Consider the following 22338-nt stretch of genomic DNA (forward strand, 5'->3'; position numbering starts at 1 on the left):
GTCAGCGACAGCAATGCCAGCCACTGCGAGCAGAATAAAAGTAGTCCAACTTACATGAAGCAGAAGGTAACAGAGAAGTGGGAGGGGTAGAAGAACCACAATTGCAAATAAACTTGCAGCCAGGAAGTGCTGTCTTGGCGTAACCTCTTTTACATAACCTCACTTAACCTTTTCTATATGGAGACAGGTGGTTTTGTAGCCCACGGTCGCCTTGCCTCCTCATTGCCCTCGTGTCGTGCTGTAGGTAGCTATAGTTCTTTAAAGGCAAAGGTTTCTCTCAAGGAAGGTGCCTTAGATCAATTCATGTTCTAGCAGGAGTTGAAAATCACTTTAGAGGACTGGGCCCAAACTAGCATTGGGCTGACGTTACAGTGGGCACCACTTAAGGCTCCTCCTTCCTTGTGCATGTGTTTGCGGTTGTCTCAGTGACTTTGAGCGTTCTGTGTAACTATGTAAAGTTTAGCAAATGTCCTGTAATCTTCAGGAATGAGATCTAGTTTGGAATACATTTATTAAAGTGTAGTTTTAAGCATCTAATTTGCTTGCAGACACCTATAATGAATCATAGAATCATAGAATGGCCTAGGCTGGAAGGGACCTTAGTGATCATTTAATGCGACCTCCCTGTCATGGCCAGGGACGCCTCTCAACTAGATCAGGCAATACATGGGGACCGAATGGGGATTGAACCCGCAACCTTGGTGTTATCAGCACCATGCTCTAACCGACTGAGCTAACCGGCCCTCAGAATCGGAGGAATTACAAGAATGAAGAATGGGGAGGATTAAAATTTTTTAAAATGCCATTTTAAAATGTGAAAAAACATGTAATTGATCTTTGCACAGTCACGTGTTACCATTCAGAATGCTAGTCTGCCTTGTCAGAATACAAAGATGTCAAGACAACAGCATCCCATGGTCAATTACATTTTTTGCACCTTTTCGAAGTTCAGCATGCTGGATAGCTAGCTGCTGATCAGAATCTCTTCTGTTGCCCTTCTAAGGCAGTTTTGACACTACATTTAGTAGAACTAACTATGGGCTGCCAGCAGAAGAGATGATCATACTCTGTTTTCTTTTCCCCTTTTCCCTGTTGCTCCCTCCCGTGTGTTGTATCTCACAGTTCTGCAGTTAAAGGTTACAGTTTGGATTTGATCAGAGCACTGACTAAACAGAAAGTTCATTTCTTTTTTTGAGTGTTGTTTTTATTTCGGAAGCAGAACAGCTCTGACATACTCTGTGGCCACGTGATTGTAGTATCTAGCATGAGGGTGGCAGAGGGAACGCATTTCCAGAAGAGGTACAGCAGAACCATCCATGGCAACAACAACTGGCAGTCAGGTCGGATTAAATGGAACATGAAACCACTGTAGGGTCAGAAAAGTAGGTGGCTTGGACTGTAAATTACATAGAAGATGGAGTTATGGCATTCCATAGTAGGTAGCTGGCATTCCTCTATGCTGCTGAAAAGGTGGCACTTGAAAATTTTTGCTCACATCCCAGATTTGAATCTCTGATGTGCTGCATATACACATGACTGAACACCTGAGCTTATCTGCCTCATCTGTCGTATATAAAAGATTTTTCTTAATGGTACATGCTTCTACTGAAGATGATCAAAGAAATAATTTAGGATTTTTAGTGTAGAGCATGTCTTCCTCATGCAACAGATGTCAGTCTTAGTAAAAACAATGTGAAAGTAAAAAGGTCAATAGAATTGTAGTCCAGCATGCCTGGACTGATGGCTGAACCATCAGCCAAGGAAGGTAGCGTATGCCACCCACTGGAACTGATCTGGAGAGAGTCAGCAATTATTGACTGTGTAATGCTTGTATGTTACTTCCCAAAAAGTTCTCTTTAGCATTAGCAACTTGTTTCGTGCTCTGTGCATACATTTTGTCATACAGAAGGAACAACTCGAAGAAAACAATACATGCATATAGTTCTAATTGCAGAGCCCATCAAGAAACCTAACACTTCACGAACATTTCTGCACTTTGCATTTGATAGCAACACCCCACATTCAACCTGATTTCCAAATTGTTGTCACCTATGGTTCAGGATATAAGACTTCCCATTTCTTTTTGCAAAACACTGAAGCCGAGTTCTTCATTTCAGCGGAAGTTTAGATAGCATCTCTGACTGGTGTGGTGGTGAATTCACATATTACAGGTTTTTCTGGCGTATAACAAAGTATAACCTTAATATGTGAAAACATGAATCCTTTGAGTTGGTCGTTCAATAATGGCCAACAGAATTTCTTTGTTTCCCTTTCCTGCCAAATTTCCATTCCCTCCATTGCCAGCAGGGCATGAGCTTTTGAACAATTACAGTCTTGTCTGGATGTCTTGCCTGTATTTTGATACTGCACTTGTTGCCATAGTATAAGAACATAAAATGCTCGAAACAGCCGTTAATCTCAGTGGAACCCACTCTCTGTGCTGAGCAATAGGCCTGTGTGGGCCAAAAAGTAGATCCAGTAACTCAGTTCCAAGCCCTTTCCTGAGGATCTGTGAAGAAGGTGTTCTGGATAACTGAGATGTTGTGTCAGGATTGTTCCCAGCAGGCCCTTTTTGGCATTATCTTTTAGAGGAACACCTCCCTTAATTTAATCTAAGCCCTTCCATTCTGAGAATGGAGAAGCTTTATACTACTCTCACCTATTTTAAAGCAAAATGTAGAAGGAAATTGGAGACAAAAGTCACTCAGAGCCTACAAAAAAATAGAATATAGTTCAAAAGGGAATGTCTTTGCAGCATTTAGATTAATTATTTATTACAATTTGAAGAAAATTAGTCATTTTACAATAAATTGAGTTCAAAGGCAATTTGAATACAAGTTGAAGCATTCCAGTCATTGACTTGGATGATAGTTTGGTTTAGCTCAGAAGGACCTAACTATTAATCACTAAACATTATTTATGTTCTAGTTTATTTATTATCCATTCCATGCATTTTCCTTTGCTACTCACTAATATTTTTTAATTTTACAAGCCTGTCAGTTTATCAGGTCCTGTACACTGTTAAGCCTCAGGTGCTACATTTCTCTCTTAGTTTAATCCTTACATAAGTAAATTGCTTCTTCATTTTCATTCTTTTAATTTTGAAATCTGTCATTTTAAGAACTATTTCTGTCCACCATGAGTATTTTTTCAGAGTAGAGTGAATTTTCAGATTAGAAAACTAGACCCTTCTCTTCAAATTTATGTTGTTCCGTTGATTTTTTGATAGTTACATTATTTAAAAGCATATGTTTGACTTATAATTTTCTGTTTCTTTCCATTGAATTTATAAAAACATGAAGTAGGCAGTTGAGTGCCTAACACTGTAAATGGAGTTTTCCTGTACTTCTCTCTTTTAGTCTTCTTAGTTTTATTTCTAATGTATTAGCATGTTTTTGGTGCACGTGTCTTTGAACACGATAATCCTGGTGAAGAAGCAATGCCTGCAACTACACAGAGTTCTCTTTGTCAGCAGAAGAGGAGTTAAAGATCAGAATATTATTTTCCATCTCGGTTTGTTCAGTCTTCTTGGTTTTGACTCTTCCAGGGTGACAACAGTGCTGGCCAGTGGACATCATGAATCCTAATGTAGTCAGACACCATAGGGAGGAGAGTAAAAGACTCCAGAGGGATCTTGAGGTCTTTCCTTGAGGGCCTCAGGATCAGCTGAATTTTCCTCTTGCAATAAAACCTGCTATCTTGTAAACAAGGGAAGAGATTAAATCATAGAATCATAGAATGTTAGGGGTTAGAAGGGACCTCAAAAGATCATCTAGTCTAAGCCCCCTGCCAGAGCAGGATCCCCTAGGGCAGCCACACAGGAACGCATCCAGGTGGGTTTGAAAGTCTCCAGAGAAGGAGACTCCACAACCTCTCTGGGCAGCCTGTGCCAGGGCTCTGCCACCCTCACAGTAAAGAAATTTCTCCTCATGTTGAGGTGGGACTTCCTATGTTCTAACTTAAACCCATTATTCCTTGTTCTATTGCTGATCACCACTGAGAAGAGATTGTCCCCTTCCTCTTGACACCCACCCCTCAGATATTGGTACACATTAATAAGGTCCCTTCTCAGCCATCTCCTTTCAAGGCTAAACAGCCCCAGTTCTCTCAGTCTCTCTTCGTAGGAGAGATGTTCAAGTCCCTTAATCATCCTCGTAGCTCTCTGTTGGACTCTCTCCAGTAGGTCCCTGTGTCTCTTGAATTGGGGAGCACAGTATTCCAGGTGTGGTCTCACCAGGGCAGAGTAGAGGGGAAGGAGAAGCTCCCTAGACCTGCTGGACACACTTTTCTTAATGCACCCCAGGATCCCATTGGCCCTCTTGGCTACAAGGGCACATTGCTGTCCCATGGACAACTCACTGTCCACTAGGACTCCAAGGTCTTGAACTAGAAATTCATGGTCTTTGCCTGTGAATATATAAATAGAAATTTAATATGAATATGACTTTATAAAGCATTCAGCAGCTTTTAAAATTGTCCACTGTACATTCCTGGAAATTCTAGAGGTTTATTTCATCTTTTTTTGTACTACTCGGTAGGGATTATGTTAGCTACAGAGGGAACACCTGAAACATGGAATGTGGATGGCTTGAGTATGGGCTGAGAATGGCTTGGGAAGACTCACGTGCTACTGACTGAAGAGTGCAGCCCCTGCCCAAGTCAGGTGATACCTCAGGAAACTTCAAGAAAACTTTCAGAGCGACTTTACTCCCTGCATCTGAGAGTTTGTCTTGCAGAATATAAAGGGTCTGTGGGAGTGAAGTTCCTTCCTTTTGCCTCGCTGCTCTTCTCTCTGATCAGGTGGTTGTTGTCTTTGGACGGGCTGTTGGGGCTGCCATCTGTCCATCCTGCATCAGTGCAGTGCAAGCAAGATCTGAATTAGCTCGCCGAGTGTCACTTAGCAGCTGGCTTCATAACAATGTAGTTTGGATTTGCTTTTTTTCCATTAACTTTTCTTTAGTTCTTCTTTCTGTTAACTGGTTGGCTTTCAGCTACGTTTGGTTTTTATACCTCTGTTAAACAGAACCCTGAAATTTTTCCCATAATGGGTGTTTAGTTTGTTGTCAGTGTTAGCTGCTCTTCCTTAGGTTAATAGCTGCTCTAGTGTATCTATAGAGAGACATCACTGATTTGGACAGTTTCTGATCCCAGAGCTTTCCAGCATTTTAGAAATTAGTTAATTTAGGTATCTATGAGTCAGTAAAATTTTTAATGCTGTGATTCACATTTGTGATTGTTGTTGTTATGATTAACATTGTACGCTGGGATGTCGGAGCAAATCCTGATCTGTGTACTTGCACAATGTGCTCGTCAGTGAATTGTTTCCTGTAACCCTCTTGGTAGGATTGTTTGAGAGGAAAAATGATCTCTTGTGAGTAGGGAGCACGGGATGTGTTCCTCAGTCAGAGACTGTTTTATTGCTGGTTTCTGAGAGATTAAAACAAGCCCCTGGTGTCCTTTGCCATACCCTGTGCTGAAGGAGATACAGTGTCACCACTGGTTCTTATAAATGCATTTTCAAAAGAATTATCCTCTTGTCTCCATTGAAATTTCTCTGTCAAGAGTACCAGTAAGACTGTATCTTAAGAAGTAAGTTCTGGCTTAAAATGTAACAAGAGACATTCGAGGGATACTAAAGGTAAAATTACGGAAGTGAGAGTATTTGAATATGGAATTCTTTTGTATTAGCAATTACTGTAATATAATGCATTCTTATAAACATACAGTATCTATTGTATCATACAGGTTTTGTACAGTATCTTATAAACATGCAGTATCTATTGTACTTTATTATAGCATAATACATTATAATGTGATATAGAATTATAAAATTATATTGGATATATTGTTTTTTCATAATCAATTTATAGCCTACAAACGTACTGTACTATACATTATATTGCATGCTAATCATTATGTAAGTGTAATATTGTTATAGGTTTGGGGGGGTTTTTTACAACTTATTACAGTGTTTACATTTATTTTTGTTTTCTCTTTGCAGGAAGTTCAAGAAAAAGCCTCTGTTTTTAACACGCAGTTGGACTTAACTGGGGCAGTTCCTAGTCTTATAGTTGCCTTTGTCATTGTAGCTAATGGCGATCGCCAGGGACGCAAAAGGTCTTTAGTTTTACCGTCAATGGGAGCTTTGATTGCTAATATTTGCCTCAGTGTAATATCATCTTTTTCCTTGTCACTTTCTATGCTCTTTGCTGTTGCATTTGTTACTGGACTGTTTGGGAGTATGGCAACTTTCCTTGGAGGAGGCTTTGCTTTTATAGCAGATGTGTGTCCTGACGAGAAGCAGAAAACAACACGAATAGCTGTGGTGGATTCGATTTTTGGAGTCATATCTGGATTGGCAGGATTGTCATCTGGCTACTTTCTAAGAGGAATAGGCTTCACGTGGACATTTGTGACAGCATCTCTGCTTCATGTTATTAATATTATCTATATTATATTTTTTCTGGAAGAAACAGTAGGCCTATCTGAATTTCAGCATGAGACACCACTATCCTGTAAAGAACTTCTTAAAGAGACATTTTCTGGAGTATACATGCTTTTTAAAACTGCCCCTTACAAAAAGAGAATTTTAATAATTGTGTTACTTTTTACATTTATGACTTATTTGTTTACTATGTTTGGTGGGAGTTCACTTTTTACACTGTATGAACTGGATGAGCCACTCTGCTGGAATGAAGTATACATCGGATATGGAGCAGCTGCCTTCACTTCTGTTTCTCTGACCAGTTTTTTTGGAGTTTACTTATTTTCTAAGTGTCTCAAAGACATTTATATTGTCTTTATTGGGATATTTTCTTACCTGGGAGGAATGGTCATGGCTGCCTTTGCCAAAACTACCCTGCTTATGTTTTTAGGTGAGTATCGGTTGTTCCATGGTCAACAATATATTTGAAAATACTGCTGTGTTACCTGTAGTGAGTACAGTTGGTAGATGTTGGACATACCATCTTGAAAGGGTCTTAGGTAAAATATACAAAGTTGTTCAAACTGATTTAAGATTTAATTAAAAGATGAAGTGTGTGGGGAAAAAATGTTTACGATTTGGTTTTAGTGAAATACAGATATATTTCTTAATTTCTCTGTGCCTGCACAATTGTGTCTCAGTGCACTCCTGGGTTGACTTTTCCATTGCTTTTTACTATTTGGAGAACTGAGCATTCATATGACTAATTCATTTGCAATGTATTTGTAAAATCCTGGATTTTTATTACTTCAGTGTCCCATGACTGACTCATTGCTTTACAGTAAGAGTGCCATCTTTGTTCTGCATCATGCCTATTCCTGTTCTCCGATCCATGCTGTCAAAAGTGGTTCTCCCTAGCGAACAGGGTAAGTAGAATTTGTTTTTTAAAAAATACAGTAATACGTATTTCCGATCAGAGATGCACCAAGATTACCTCTGAAAAAACAGATATGTATTGGCATTTTAAGACTGATGTTCTTTCAAGTTCCATATATTATGACCCTGTATCATGATATTAATAGCTTTTGAATTTAATATAGACAACATTATGTTTAAAAATGACTACAAGTTTCAACGTTCAGAAGAGATCTATTGCTCTAAAAATAAAGACCTTGTGGAATTTGAAGCAGAGGAATGCTCAAGATGTATACAGATGTGTTTTCACAAGTGCTTTTACATTCACAAGATTTCGACACACAGAGAGAGATATATTTCTGTTGTTTACTCAATGTCACACTTAATAATTTAGAAAGGTAAGCAGGAGGCAGTCAACCTTCAAAGCACTCGAAAACAATTAGACTTGGATCCTGAGCCAGGTACCTAGCTTCAAAGGTGGCTGTGGCTACTTAAGCATGTCCCAAAAGATACAACATACAACTTCTCAAACTCTTTTCCTTGTGGAACAGAGAAGGAAGCGTGGCAGGCCTCAAAATGTGGCTCTGGTATCCCATGTTTTGCTTTTGGGGAGCATATACTTTGTAGAAGCACTCTCTGGAGTTGCTTGGTTTTATTTTTTAAAAGATGTATCTTTATGCGCTAAAACAAAGATCTCTTTGTACTTAACCATGCTAACATACACCTTTGGTTTTGCTGTTTCTTGGCATTCTTCAGGGCTTTGCCTACTTGAGTAGTTTGATTCAGGAAGCAGGCTGCCTCTTGTCATTCTTTTCTGCTTACCTATTGTGATTTTGTCTGTGGTCCCATGAATATGAGTGTGGCTTGAGAAAATGTGTTCACCAAGACATTGATGAGATAGGCTGCCACCCCAATGGGTAGTCCAGTGCAAAAAACGTTGTTTCTTTCCTTTAGAAAATGAGATGGTCATTTATGTCCCAAACCAGCAGTCTTTGTTGGATCAGAGCCTCTTCCATATACAAGAGTGAAAATTAGAGAAGGAAGAAACAAGGAAGGGGAGAGTGAGAATCGAGAGAATTGAAAGGGGTGAAGGACGGAGATGTGCAGAACATGGTTAGTGAGGATGAACAGTTTGAACTTAATGTGACAGGCAGATTCAAGAAGGTGGGTACAGTAGTAGCAAAGAAATGTAGTTTCTATCAGCAAAATGGTTTTTTTTAATTTTTGTTTATTAATTTAAAAAACAAGTCTTCTGTAGGAGTCCCCACAGAAGACACTTCCATAGAAAAGATGTATGATACCCGGGTGCTTGTTACTTGCATGCTTGCTAAAATGCTTTAGATAGATCTTTCAAAACAAATTTTAAAACTTCAGTACTTTGAAGAAGGTTCGTTTTTATTTTGTTTCGGTTGTAATTCATCGTTTGGTTTTTGCAGGTGCTGTGTTTGCTTGTATTGCCTGTTTAGAAGTTCTGACTGGCTCTATTTCAGCTTCAGTTTTTAACATGGTCTATGCAGCTACTGTTGCATGGTTTTCAGGCTTTAGCTTCCTCTTATCAGCAGGCCTCTGTCTAATTCCACTGGCTGTCCTGTGGTAAGTACACATCAGGAGGGTGCTTCTGACTGCTTTTACCAAGTAATTTCTGCTTTGACATGAGCTGAAGTTGAATGGTTTAGTGCAATAGTTCTTAAACTTCAGTATTTTCCAGTGTGCTGGGTGTATTGTGTGTGTAGCCTCAGTTCAGGAACTGCTTATATCTAGCAAGCCAATGGAAGGTACAGGGGACTGCTAGGAGTGGGACAGAGCTGAAACCAAGGGACATGGCAGTGTCTTCCCTGGGGGAACTGGGTAGGAGAGAGGGAGCCTGGACTTTGCAGGGCTGCTCCCTCGCAGTGAGGCTTGTGACCAGTCTCTGAGAAGAGTGGCTCTGCAGCTGCCAGTAGCTGTAGTTTCCTCGGATTTTTTTCTTTATTCATCACCTACACCTTGCTGTAGTTTTTCCATCATCAGTCCCATCTGGCCCTGATCCAGCTACCTCCCTTCAGCTCCACACTGTGAACTTGTCACCTAATTCCATCTACCCTGAAAGTACTACCTGTGGGATAAACCATAGCCCTGACTTCATGTGTGTGCCTCCCCTTGGTTTGAGACCTTTACACATGTCCTTGAGGAAAGAACAAAAGTAACCAAAGGCATGAGCGTAGTTTTGCAGTCTGAGCCTTCTAGATGCTAATCAGGGTTGTAAACCTGACCAATCACCCAGTGAATTTAATGGCAAGTTATCTGTCCCAGACCTTGATCATGGGTACCTTGTGACCTACTGCATCAAAATCTATAAAAGATCTGCAGTAGCTTTAAGCCCTGCATGAATAAACCTCTAGACATATTTTAAAAATATGCCTCTCTGCCATTTGCATCTAATCATATCTTGTGACCATCTAGTAACATTATTCATGAGTATTCCCAAAAGTGAAGTTCACTTTACCTTTTTTTTACATTATTTCCAATGTACATTATGTCTTCTCAGGATGCTGGAATGTAGATCTAAATGACAGAAGGATCACTTTTCACTAGACAGATTTCTATGCAGGGGGAAAATTTCTTCACGGAAGGGGTTGTTAGGCACTGGAACAGGCTGCCCAGGGAAGTGGTTGACTCACTGTCCCTGGAGGTGTTCGAAAGACGTGCAGATGTGGTGCTCATGGACATGGTTTAGTGGTGGACCTGGCATTGCAGGGTTAGTGGTTGTACTCGATGATCTTAAAGGTTGTTTCCAACTCTAATGATTCTATGATTCTAAAAGAAGCTGTTTTCCTTAAAAGGGTGGTACTCTTGCTGGAGACTTTGGTCATTTTTCCTAATCCTTAGATTTTACCTCAGTCACCTTTTATCTCTACAACAGCTGCTTTTTAAGTTTTAAACAGGCAGTGACAAAGCTGTAGTTTTATAATATTTCACATAATTTCAAGCCTGTGCCTGCCTGACTGCGGTGTTTTGCACAGTCTATTCAGAGAAGCTGCACTAATGGTAACTTAAGACTAAGGTAGTGATGGGTCTCAGATCTGAGGGAGTTGAAGTAAGGGGTCTTCTGGTGTGTGTGGAGAATACTCTTTGGTAACATAATACGAAAGTGAGGAATTCAGTTATGCTAACAGTAAACACTTATGTTTTATTAAATATTAGTTTCAGTTTAGGTCAGTACTGTATGATAGAGCACATTTCTTTTAAGAAAGCACTCTATTCTGTGCAAAAGACAACAGATATTTGCCATCAGTTAGTTCATCCAGCAATCCAGCTGCAGTCTATCATGATCGTAAATTTTGGGGAGTTATTTTTTCTTCTACCATTAGTCATCCCACCCTTTGAGTAACCTTTCTCTGAATAAACCTTTTCTTTTGAGAGTGCCATGTAATGTTACTGCAGAAGGGGTAGTTCCAATTTGTAATAAGTTAGCCACAGTAGTTTAGTACTTACCAAAGAAAGAGAGCAGTAATGATATTGTCTGACTCGTGTAGTAAGGGCAAGCTTCGTGCCACAGAAGGTGGCTGCAACAGAGCTATCAAATGTGACTGTTGGTGCTGAATCAGCATGCTGCGCTTAACTGTCTCACCTAAAGGTATCTGTCTTGCTTGTGTTTTACAGCTGGCTTCTGTGCACAAGCTGGAATGGGGAAGACTTGGCTCTGCTTGTACCTGAAGAAGTATCCAGCATAGAGAGCACTGATAGTTGAAAAAAGGATTCACGTCCAGGGTGGTTTTTTTTCTAATCTGATGTGCAGTGTCAGAGACCATTATGGCATATAGAGACCTTAGAGATAACACAACAGTTGCAAATGCAATCTTAAAGTGGCCCTGCAGCAATAAGCACTAAATTGGTAGGACACTCTATCCAGTCTCTTTTTAGCACTTGACTAAAGCTAGCTCTTAACTATGCAAATAGGCTGGCAGTGGAGATTTTAATGCTGCTTTTCAGCACAATGGAGAAAATAGGTAGGATGATCCTCTCTTTCCACTTACACTTTCTCAAGTTTGAGAATGTCAGCTGTGGACAGTGATATATCTTGTATCAGTCTAAGTGGGGTGACAGGAGATAAGCTTATCAACTCGGAGGGTGCTGGCAATTCTACTGAAGCCAGCCCAGCTTCTGCCAGCTGAGGATGCAGTCCACTGTGTACACCTTAAAAGGCCTGTCCTAATGGTGAAGCTCCCAAACCTGTCTAAAATTACTAAATTAAAAGGTGGGGGTTTTTTCAGAAAGTGATCAAACTGGAGGCAGTACTTGCACTTTCCGTAAGTAGACTTATAGCTCGGCAGTTAGCAGAGAGTGTTTGTGCAAGTTTAATGTGCGGACCTTGCCTGTGACTTAATTCTTAAAGTGGATTTTCACACATAACTGTCGTGCTCTGAACATTTCCAGCTTGCAGAATGTGAAGTTAGGCCTATGCCTACATTCTGCAGAGGCCATATTGCATATTTATGTTTATCATTTTCCATGTATTGGAGACTGCACACAGACACCTCTGTTTTTTGTCCCATAGGTATTTCTTGTTTTCTACTTAAGTCGGCTGTATTTTAGTTCTAGTGAAAGGCTCCAATAGCTTTTTCCTTCAGTAGATCCTTGGTTATTTTATTAACAACCCTGAAATGAGGTGATCAAATGTGAATCATGCATCTTACCTAATTTACAAGCACTTCAACAGCATTTCTCATTTTCAGAGCACTTTACAAAGCTATTAAGAACCTCCTTCCCTAATAGATATTATCCATTATCCTCCCTGTTGCAGAGAGAGAAATGAACAGAGAGGACAAGTGACTTGCCTAGGGCTTAAGTGCAAACTGGTGAGACTCAAACCTAGGAATCAATTTCTGCATTGACTCTTCATGGTTTTGCTTGAAATTTAAGTACAAATTATTCAGAGCATTAGCTTCTGGAATGCAGAGCGCAGCAGAAGCCTGAACATAACACCATGTTAAGGACTGCTCCTACGTGTTTTTTTCAGAGAGGGTTTGACAGCCACTATTGTTCTGATCATTGCAAGCACAGGTAGCTTGTATGTGACTCTCCTCCCCACCCCTTCAAAACAGATTATGTAGAGAAATCAAAATAATATAAAGTGGTTTCGTATTTACAGATGAAAAACTTTAAGAAAGCAACTATGATGTGGGAATTGACTTCACATGCACACAGGATATACTGTGTAATCAATGATCTGCTTGCAGCTGTTAATATCCATGATGTGAACAGAGTACTTCTGCAGACCTTCTCAGTGGTACTCCACCAAAAAATACTACTACCACATCATGATGATACTATTGTAGATCCTTTTTGTCTGAATGACAGCATTATTTCCAAGCTTTCTATCGTGATCAGGATGAAGTTTGGAAGAGGATCCAAATTAGGTAAAGGATAGTTTGTCCTATCCAGGAGACCACCATCTCTAGCGAAAACTGTCATTTACCCAGGACAAGGGGAATGAATATTTATACAGCTAACAGCTATAGCCAGCTCTTAGACTTCTGTCCTGAACTACCAAGGCTGACGTTGGCAATTAAAGATCATGAGCTTTTCCTACCCAGTTTAGACAGTAGCCAGTAAATAAAACTCTTAACTCCCCTCCTTCGAGGTGCCCAAGTTGCTGCCAACTTGTTGGAGAAGTGAGCAGAGTTTTACAATAATCAGTGGGTCCAAAGCATAATGAGTACTTGTAGAGAGATTAAGAAAACACTGATGTAAAGGATTTCAGCACAAAGGTTACATTGTCTTCATTGCCTCTTCATTATGCAGTTATGTAAGGCTTTATGAAATTAACTGTTTCACACAAAACTGCCTGGAAAAAGTAAAGCAAATTACAAAGAAGGGAGGCAGGTGTGCATTTACTTTCTCTTCTTCAATGCCCACCTTCACTAGTACTCAGAAGGTAGCAACAAAGCGAGCCAGTTCTGCAGTGGCACTGTGTCAGTCCAAATGAGGACAAGCACATATGCTTCAGCAACGACTTTGTTATGGTTTGCTTTTGCTGTACAAAATACTTGCTTTTTGCAAAATATTTCTGGTAGACGCAGCACCTAAACTGGCTGTAAGTTTATGAAGGATATGAACTGTGGTTTTAAAGTGCTTAGCACGGTGCAAGTTAAGAAATCGGGTACTAATGCACTTCAGATTATTAAATCAAAATGTTCTAAGTTTATAATAATTGCTCTACTTGTATTTTGACAAAATAATAATGAAGGGGTTTTTTTAAACTCTACATTGCATTTGTAGTTCTTGTTCTTTGATAAACGGCCAATGGGATGAGTGGCAGAGGGATGTTTATGTAAACAGGAGCAGCAGCACTATGGTATCATCTATTTTTTGCTGTCATAACAAACAAACAGCAGTGCAGGAAGATGTGCTTTTGCCTTCCTCTTGTGCTCAGGGAGAGGAAAGGACACAGCTCAGAACACAGCACCGAGAGAAGGCAGGGAGCTGCAGAACAGGGACAGCACAGCTCTCTAGAAGTCAGCGGAGGGGCTTGTGTTGCACCTTGTCAGACCAGTGGATCTGCAGGCACCTTCCTCCCCTTGCATTGGATCCAACACGAGAGACCAGTGCTGGCTCTGTCCCAGCTCCGCGCGCCTCGCTTGGCACACCTCTGCGGGCCGCTACTATGTGCGGCGCCTGCTTTGCAGAATGAGGCTTGTAGAAATCAAGAGGAGTTGAGTCAGAAGACCAGTCCCCAGATCAGCCCACTACAACACTGTGCTGGTGTAACCCTTCCTTTCTATCTCAAAAGCTCTTTGCCTCAGTCCCGGTTTATTCCCCTTACTTCATTAACAGCATAAATTCTTGCCCAGGCCCCATACACCTGGCACTTGCTAGCCTGGCTAACCCCTAAAATTAGCTTCTTTACAGACATAATGAGCAATGCAACTTCCTTGCTCTGAATATGGTTTGATCTCACCTAAGATTATTATACTAATCATTAAACAGACCCACCTAAAACTTATGTCCAATCTCATCACCTGTGTCCACTCTTCACTGCACTAATGAGAAACTATAAATTAGTGTTAATATAGTTTTGCTCAGATACAATAGCATCTGCTTTTAACCAACATCAGGAAAGGCCAACTAGCTAGTTGGGAACAATGTACCAGTAACTGTATAACTATGGGTGGCTCCCTGCTTTCTGAAGCAGGGCTAGTAGGAAGGCAGACCTCAAAATCCTCCCGAAAAATCAATGCCTGTACTTACATTTCTCTCAGGTCTGGTAAATTAATCCCTTAGCTTTCCTGGCCAGATCCTAGAGCAATTCAAAGCCTACTGAACGCCAAGCTTGCTTTATAACACAGTTTGCTTCATGCAAAACTGCCAAGAAACTTGTCAATTATAGAAGAGGAGCCAATTCTGATATTTAGTAAGTATAACAGCTCACAAGAAGACTGAGAGCTACAAAAATCAAAGCAGCAAGTAAGCACATGCTTACAAGTTCAATGTATTGGTCCTATGTTTTACCCCACTAAGGCAACAAATACAAGTTAAATAGCTTGTATTTCATAGCAGAAGCCTCTAATCTCTGCAACTCTCAAGTGAAAGACAATTTTAGAAGCTTCGCTTCTTAAATGAAACAAGTTTAAATATAAAAACCAAGTAAAACCACCACTTGTGTCTCATACTGTGTCATCTGAATGTTTTCAATTTGCTGCAATGTTTTGCAAGAGAGGCACATAAAAGCACTGTAGAACTGATAGGACAGAAGCTAGAGGCTTTGACCCAGATGGAAAAGGAAGTTGTGGCAGCTTTAAGCACACTGAAAATGTCTGGGATTGTGAAAAGAGGTTTACAGCGATGTTTCTGCTAAAAGTATCTACAAGAGTGCTAAGTGCACTTAGCAGTTTAACCAAGTCATAAAATCTGCTGAATAAAAGATAATTCCTGTCTTAAAAATATGTTTCCAGCTCCCCACATATGACATCTTTTGAACCATAGACTTCTTTTTTCCTCCTAATATGCCACATCATATTAGCATTCTTTCAGGATTTGTATGACACATACATGAAATCAGAAAAGTTATTACAGCCCTGTATATAATAACACACACTGAAGCACACAAAAATTTTTTCAGTGGCCCACTTCTTCAAAATGTGTATTTAAGTATAGATCTCATTCTCTAAATGAAGATCTGATGTTGATAAACCCACAAAAAATTACTTGTCATCTAGCACCACTGTCATAATGAGGCACTGCATTCCTTCTTGATCTCCAAATATTAAAACACCTAGGAGTGCTCTTTTGGATTACGTTCCCAAACGGATTTTAAAACACCTCTTTAAATTCCAAGTGGAACTTGCTTCTACTTTCAGAACCCTGAATATCCTCTCAGGGATGGAGATGAAAAACTATCCAGACCTATAATTCCCTTCTTACAGCAATACTTCCAGTTCTGCATAAAAGCTTAATGGCTCACTCATGAACAACTGTCAACAGAGGGGGATGAAATACATGTAGCGGGATTCCACTGGCAGTGCAGAGGTTAAAGATCTTTAAAGATGTTATAAGAAAAAGAAACAACACTGCCTGTGCTGTGGGGAAGAGATCCTTGATTTATGATTAAATATATTTTGGAACGCAACAGCATTTATAGCAAACTTTTATTCAATAGTTTAAAAAGTGTATGGAAGTTTTCATGAACAAAGAGTTACCCAATGGAAAATACCTCCTTTTCCCCCGTAAAAAGTTCTTCTGCGAGAACATCCATTAAATGCATTTACCTACAGTAATCAGTTTTAAAATGCATGGGTATTTTTTTGATTTCTTGTACATATATATAGCATTTCCATAGTTAAGAAGCTATTGTCCTGAGCAGTGTATGAAGAGACATTATTTAAACTACCTAGTTACAGGACATTTATATGATTGACAACAAGCACAGAACAATGTATAGACTTTAGACATTTAATGTGCCTTTTCATCAAGGAAGGCAAAGGATAACTGTAGGACTGCTCAACACTGTGAGTGTCAATTTAGTATCATGTATTTAGATCTGTAGTATAAAGACACGCACAAAACATTTTGGGGGAGTACATTTTGTTACAATAAACCAAGCTTGTATTCCATCATCATGTGTGGTTCTCCCATAATCTCACTCTGTGAAGGGTCTGGAGAAAAAAAAAAAAAAAAAAGTCAACAGCGTGAGGCTTTCACCAAGCTACAAAGACCAACAATAACAATGAACTTGACCTTTTTCTTCCCCCCCATTCTAATGCTTAGTGCAACAGTTACTCGACTGATTTTTGACAGTGTTGTACAACAGGTCCCTAACTCGCAAGTCTCTATCAAGAGCAATGATCAAATGTAACAAATACACCTACAGTGGAACAGTGTTTCCTACGGACCCCAAACACATACATTTCAAGTAAAATCAACCAGTTCTACATACGCATGGTCTCCTACAGCCTCGATCTCAAGGCTGATTTGAGGGGTTTTTTTAAGAAAACTCAAGCCCGGCCAAAGCTTTCGCCCATGAGTTCTACCTCCTTCCAGCACAACTGCTCTGCACAACAGGAGCTCACACTGCTCCCTTCTGTTAGCTGGGATACACCTGTGTTTTCTCCACCTCACCACCTAGTTTCACAGAAATTCTGTGCCCTTAAATATCTCTGAAATACCTCCATCCTGTAAGGATTCGCCACTGTATTCAAAGGTTATCAAGATCTGTTGTGTCCTCTGCATATTCCTATACTGCCAGTATGACCTTCATCTCCATACAAATATCAAGGCCAGAAAAGAAATAGTGACGGCACTTTGGAAGAAATACACCTTTCTTTATGGGTGTACGGAGTGTTTTCCTTCTATAAATATGGAATATTAACACCTTTGATTTCTCCAGAGACACCAAAATTATCTAATCCAGCCCCAGCTGATTAACAGAACCTTACCAAAATCACTTTTAAGCCATTCTCTTTTTAGCACTCTATAAATATGCAAGTTTTTTGTGAGGAATGGTAAATAATCAAATTCCTATAAACTATATTTGACATTGCTCTACCTCCCGAACCAGAATAATCTAAGATTCCTTTCCCTGATCCCTCTAAATCCATCCCAAGAAACATCCCAGATTTACCTTACCCCTCCATTATTTCTAGTTTCCTACCTCCCTGGCTCTTTGCATTCTCCAGTCACATCTCAAAATACCTTCTGCCTCCTTCCATGTTCTTAACTACCAGGTAGAAATAAATTATTTTTTAAACCCTTGTTCTATTCCACAAATCCAGCTATAAGAAAGTATTTTTTTAAAAACTATTTCTGCAGGTTTATTCTATTTCACTTATACTGTCAGTGAGTAGCCTACCACACAACCACAAGCTCCTGAGTTAATTTGATGGAAACTACTCCCTGCCACATCTCTGGTTCATTAGCTCAGTATCTCTCCTCTAGCCTTTCTGTTTAGTTACAGAACTTAGAAAAACTTAGTATCTGCAATTTCCATGACTTGTGCACAAGTAGTTCAAAAGTTTCTGGGGAAATGGGCATAAGATATAAGCACATAATCTCCTACTCATTTAGAAACAGCCTACAAGCAAACACTGCCTTACTCAATATTTCAAGAGTAATTTCAACAAAATTACCAGCTGAACTACATTTGTATCTCTTTCTTCCAGTGCTTCTTTGCCTTCAGGAATTCAATTTTTTCGTTGCAGTTTGTGCATTTAATTCTGTTATTCCCTAGAGGCAACAACTTCACAGTTCCCAAATTTTGCCTTTAAATAGTTTCATAACATTCAAAACAGAATTTATTTACCATTAAGGATATCCTCAAAACCAATGCTTCCATCATTTCCCCTCAGAGTATCCAGTGCTAAGTTTGAGCTGTGAAGAAACGGGAGACGCTGAACCTGTAAAAAGACAATAGCTCAAGTTACTGCAAGGCTGAAATTGAAGGGGTTTATATCTGGACTTCTCAGGCTGAAGTGACTGAGAAAATCAATGGACAACGCCACTTCTTTCTTCAAAAACTACTGGCATACATTCAGAGCAAAACCTGCCTAACACTACCTTCTTGAATCATTTATCTCTGTTTTGTAAAGAACAGCCTTTCACTAGATTCGTAGCTTTCACAAGCAGTGTGGCTACTACAACAAATAGTTAAAGTTGGGGCTTTTTTCTCCTATGTCATCACATAAAGCTGGAGAGGCTCACTGCAAACACATTTACACCCTGTACTGGGTGACTGACATATGCTGCAGTGGTTGGAAACGACATTCTAAGTTTCCTACATCTCAGACACAAGTCAGGAACGTAAATGAAAGAGCCATGTTGATTTTCACATCTAAACATAATACTTTTTGCCATTAATCTAAATCGTAGTCATTTTTCTGACTCCCACCAATTCATAAGTTTCAAGTCTATACCCCTAGTTACTTGCAACATTCTCTTTTGCATTCTTCACCCACAGTACTACAAAAAAATGAATAAAAAAAATAAAAATCAAGTGGAACACACAGCACTCAGATCCTAAAATTTCTCAGAATGGCATATCTGTGTTTACGACTGCATTCACGATTATCATATCATATCATATCACATCACAGAATGGCCTAGGCTGGAAGGAACCTTAGAAATCATTTTAATCCAGCCTCCCTGTCACCAGGGACACCACCTCTCGACTAGATCAGGCTACTTCAGTTATATCGTGAATGTATTTTACAATCATAAAATTATGATGTAGCCATCTCTTTACATACAAAATATGTCAAAGATTTCCATAATCACTGCTGGTACAGTTGTCAGAAGTTCAAATACACTATTCTGGTAAATATTTTAGAAAAGTGAAATTAAACCACAAGAGAACTTGTATATCTAACATGATGCTGGGAGCGAAAAACTTTCCGATTGCCGTATTGCCCCCATCCATCCCCTCAAAATATCTGTGGGGACACACTAGCAGGATATCCTCACCCACCTTATCTTCTGCCATGTGCTAACATAAGTTAGGAAAAAGGTTTTTCCTCACAGAACAGCACAGTGGAAATCAAAGGATGTTTTCATACATCCTGACTTGCACATCTCCAGGACCAGTAATTTCTGCCAAGTTTAATGAAGATGGCTGTGGCTCAGAAGCACCTCATCTGCTGGGAGTGTAAATTGCTGTGAATCACTTGGAAAAATAACTCTTAATATAGCCTGACAACTTTCAGCAAGCTAAAAAAGTTTACTAGGACCAATGAGCTTTCTATTTCTTAAGGGACAAAGTCAGTCTCCCTCCACTAAGCCTCCATCCTAGGTGGTAAGAAGGAAAAGCAGACAGACTCAACTTCTCAGGAGTTAAAACCTTTGACCTTAACTCCTTGTAGGCCTCTCTTGATCTTACAAGAACGGCTGCTGAACAATAAGCACAGAGCAAATTCCCTGCTTCAGGTTTGACAGTACTCTATACATCCATTCCCAAATCACTGCGTGCTTCAGACCTCTAAGTCTCTTTTCCCTACAGGAGCAGAAATTCCTTCCCATTACAGTCATACATTACACAGAGGAGAGCACTAATTATAGGAATTAATACTCAATTCCTGCTTTTCTCTGAGGGCTTACAGAAACCTAGTCCCCAAAAGCAGCTAGAGCAATAACCACTTCACCAAGTAACCAATACAAGAACAGCAGCTGAAAGACTTGAGCATATTGACTGTTCAAGAAACTAGTAATTGCAGTGTTCGGTTGTTTTTATTGAAAGTAGGCCATTGAAAGAATTTCTTTTGGAAATGTAAGGTATTTCAACCAAGAAAGATGTCTCTCTGAAAGCATGTTCCAAGGAAAACATTTTTTAAGTGGTTTAAGCTGGATAAATATGCATACCTGTTTCACTGCTCTGAATTCCATCTGCAGCTTTAAAGGTGCATGGAGTCCTTGAATATTTCTCAGCGTGTCAAAGTTCGTTTTATCTTGATTTAACTGGAACTATTGCAAACAACATTGATTTTTATTTTAGGAAACGCTACTTTCAAGTACAGACGTAGAAGCTATTTGTGACATCCTACTGAAATGAACACACTTAATAAATTTATATGCAAAAATTCAGTAATATCATCACATGTCTCAAATGTACATGAAGAATAGTGATGCAGTAATATTTGTTTTACGAAACAGACTGATTTTGCTGGATTTTATCACAAATCAATAATAGCAATTTTTAATTTTATTTTTTTTTTTACAGTCAGGACATGTAACACCACCAAGTGGTGTAGTTTTGCACTACTTAAAATTCGTACAATATTGTCAGGACAAACTGGAAGGTAAGTCTGATTTAAAGCAAGAACACAAACTTAAAAGCCACAATTGATGTTACTGTCAGCCATCAAAGACTCTACTTGAAAACACTTAAAATACTTCTTTTCAGATTAAGTACAAAGACAGGGCACCACATATACTCCATATGACTCCAGAAGACAAAAGAAAGCTCATAATTTTACCAACTGCTCTAAAACTGATTAGCAAGACAATCTGTTTAGTAGTGGGGTCTTTTAATGAAAAAGTGCTGGCTCGCAAATACTCAAGTACACAAAAGTAACTTATGCCTAATGTTAAACTTAAGCTTGAGTAATCCAGTCTCCAGATTTGGCTTTTATAGTAGTGACTACATGCCTGTAATGCTGGCACAAAAAAAATACTGTGGAGTAAAATAAAAACCACAAATGTCTTATAACATGTACTCAGTCGCCATGACAAAAGCCTACTAGTATAAGAATATCATTCTGTTTATATGGAGGAAAATAAAATTCAAAGGCATAACGTGCATTTTCTTCATAATAAATTGTCTTAAATGCTCTTAAGTTAGCAGAAAATACTAGTTACATGCCACACCCCAAACTTACAATTCTGGTCACTATTTTTCAATTTCTTTTGTTTTACAAAGGCAAAGGTACTTATTTGGGTTTGAGAAAGATTTGGTTCCTACTAGTGCTACTGAATAACCTACCATTTGCAGCAGTAAAAACAACCATAACTATCTCAGGCTAACAGAAGTCTTTTCCCGTTTAAATGTATGTGAAAATTATTCCTAGGTAAGTCAGCCATAAACTCACAGAAAAACTAGTGAAACAGTACGTGGAAAAAACAATTTAAAAGTTTTACATACTTCTGAGGGGATCACATTGTCTGTTTTAATTATTTCTGTGCAATTTTTCAATCTAGCATCTAATCTTTAAATTACGCAGGTTTTATTTATAGTATTTATACACAAAAAATTGGTGTCACATTAACATCATCCTTTTAACTCAATACAGCACTAGTACGGTTTAGATTTAGAGGATATTAGACATTACATTCAGACCTTATCATGCTGATTAGCTCAGCAGTTTAGAACATTACCTCAGAGTACTGCCTTTGCTTTAGGACATTTTATTACATCAGATCTTCTGTGCTGACAAAACAGGCACCAGAGACAAGATTCAGTTTAATCAGCTATTTAGCTCTTATCTAGTCTCCCTTCACCATCAACCTATGGTCCACAGACCACTCCTAAGTGGTCCCGGAGTGATGACTAAGCTGGACAAAATTGCACATGCTTACGAAAAACTGTACATGTGCAGCTTTTAAATGAGATCAAATGATTTAAAAGAAAAGTATGGATTCACAGACTGAAAGTCTGAAAATGAAGAAACATAGCAAACTTACAGATGAAATTGGAGGATCAGCCTTCCAGAAGTGACAAGTGTGGCCCCATCTAACTCCAGAGGCTACATATACAACTAGCTTAATACCTTGTAGATGACTAAATCTTGCTGAGTAAATCCCTACATGGAAATTCACTTAAATACATGTAGACAGTAACAAGTGGGACGTTAACATTAAACACATTTGCCAACAATGTTACTTATATAAATGAAATGATACTGTTGTAAGTTTTCAAGGCCAGGCTGGATGGGGCTCTGAGCAGCCTGATCTACTGGGGGATGTCCCTGCCCATGGCACAGGGGATGGAACTACGTGATCTTTAAGATCCCTTCCAACCCTGACGATTCTATGATTCT

The 22338-nt window shown here is 39.3% G+C and overlaps 2 protein-coding genes across 2 annotated transcripts in view; one reads left to right on the forward strand and one right to left on the reverse strand.

Moving 5' to 3' along the window:
* SLC46A3 (solute carrier family 46, member 3) overlaps positions 1–11249 on the forward strand; it is an 11398-nt gene extending 149 nt beyond the window's left edge. Inside the window, 5 exon segments of the mRNA XM_009876951.1 lie at positions 1–66; positions 6002–6875; positions 7267–7350; positions 8776–8932; positions 10982–11249. The exon segment at positions 1–66 is cut by the window's left edge and continues 30 nt beyond it. Of these exon segments, the coding sequence (XP_009875253.1) occupies positions 1–66; positions 6002–6875; positions 7267–7350; positions 8776–8932; positions 10982–11069 (1269 nt within the window). The 3' untranslated portion in view covers positions 11070–11249.
* A 4703-nt stretch (positions 11250–15952) lies between these two features.
* POMP (proteasome maturation protein) lies at positions 15953–20266 on the reverse strand (the record flags this gene model as incomplete). The annotated part of the gene is made up of 3 exons (XM_009876962.1): positions 15953–16473; positions 18117–18210; positions 20165–20266. Coding segments are annotated over 3 exons (264 nt in total), but the record flags the coding sequence as incomplete, so codon positions are not given.
* Positions 20267–22338: the final 2072 nt, after the last annotated feature.

The sequence above is a fragment of the Apaloderma vittatum genome, unplaced genomic scaffold (genome assembly GCF_000703405.1).
Source record: "Apaloderma vittatum isolate BGI_N311 unplaced genomic scaffold, ASM70340v1 scaffold41620, whole genome shotgun sequence".
In the NCBI taxonomy this organism is placed as follows: domain Eukaryota; kingdom Metazoa; phylum Chordata; class Aves; order Trogoniformes; family Trogonidae; genus Apaloderma; species Apaloderma vittatum.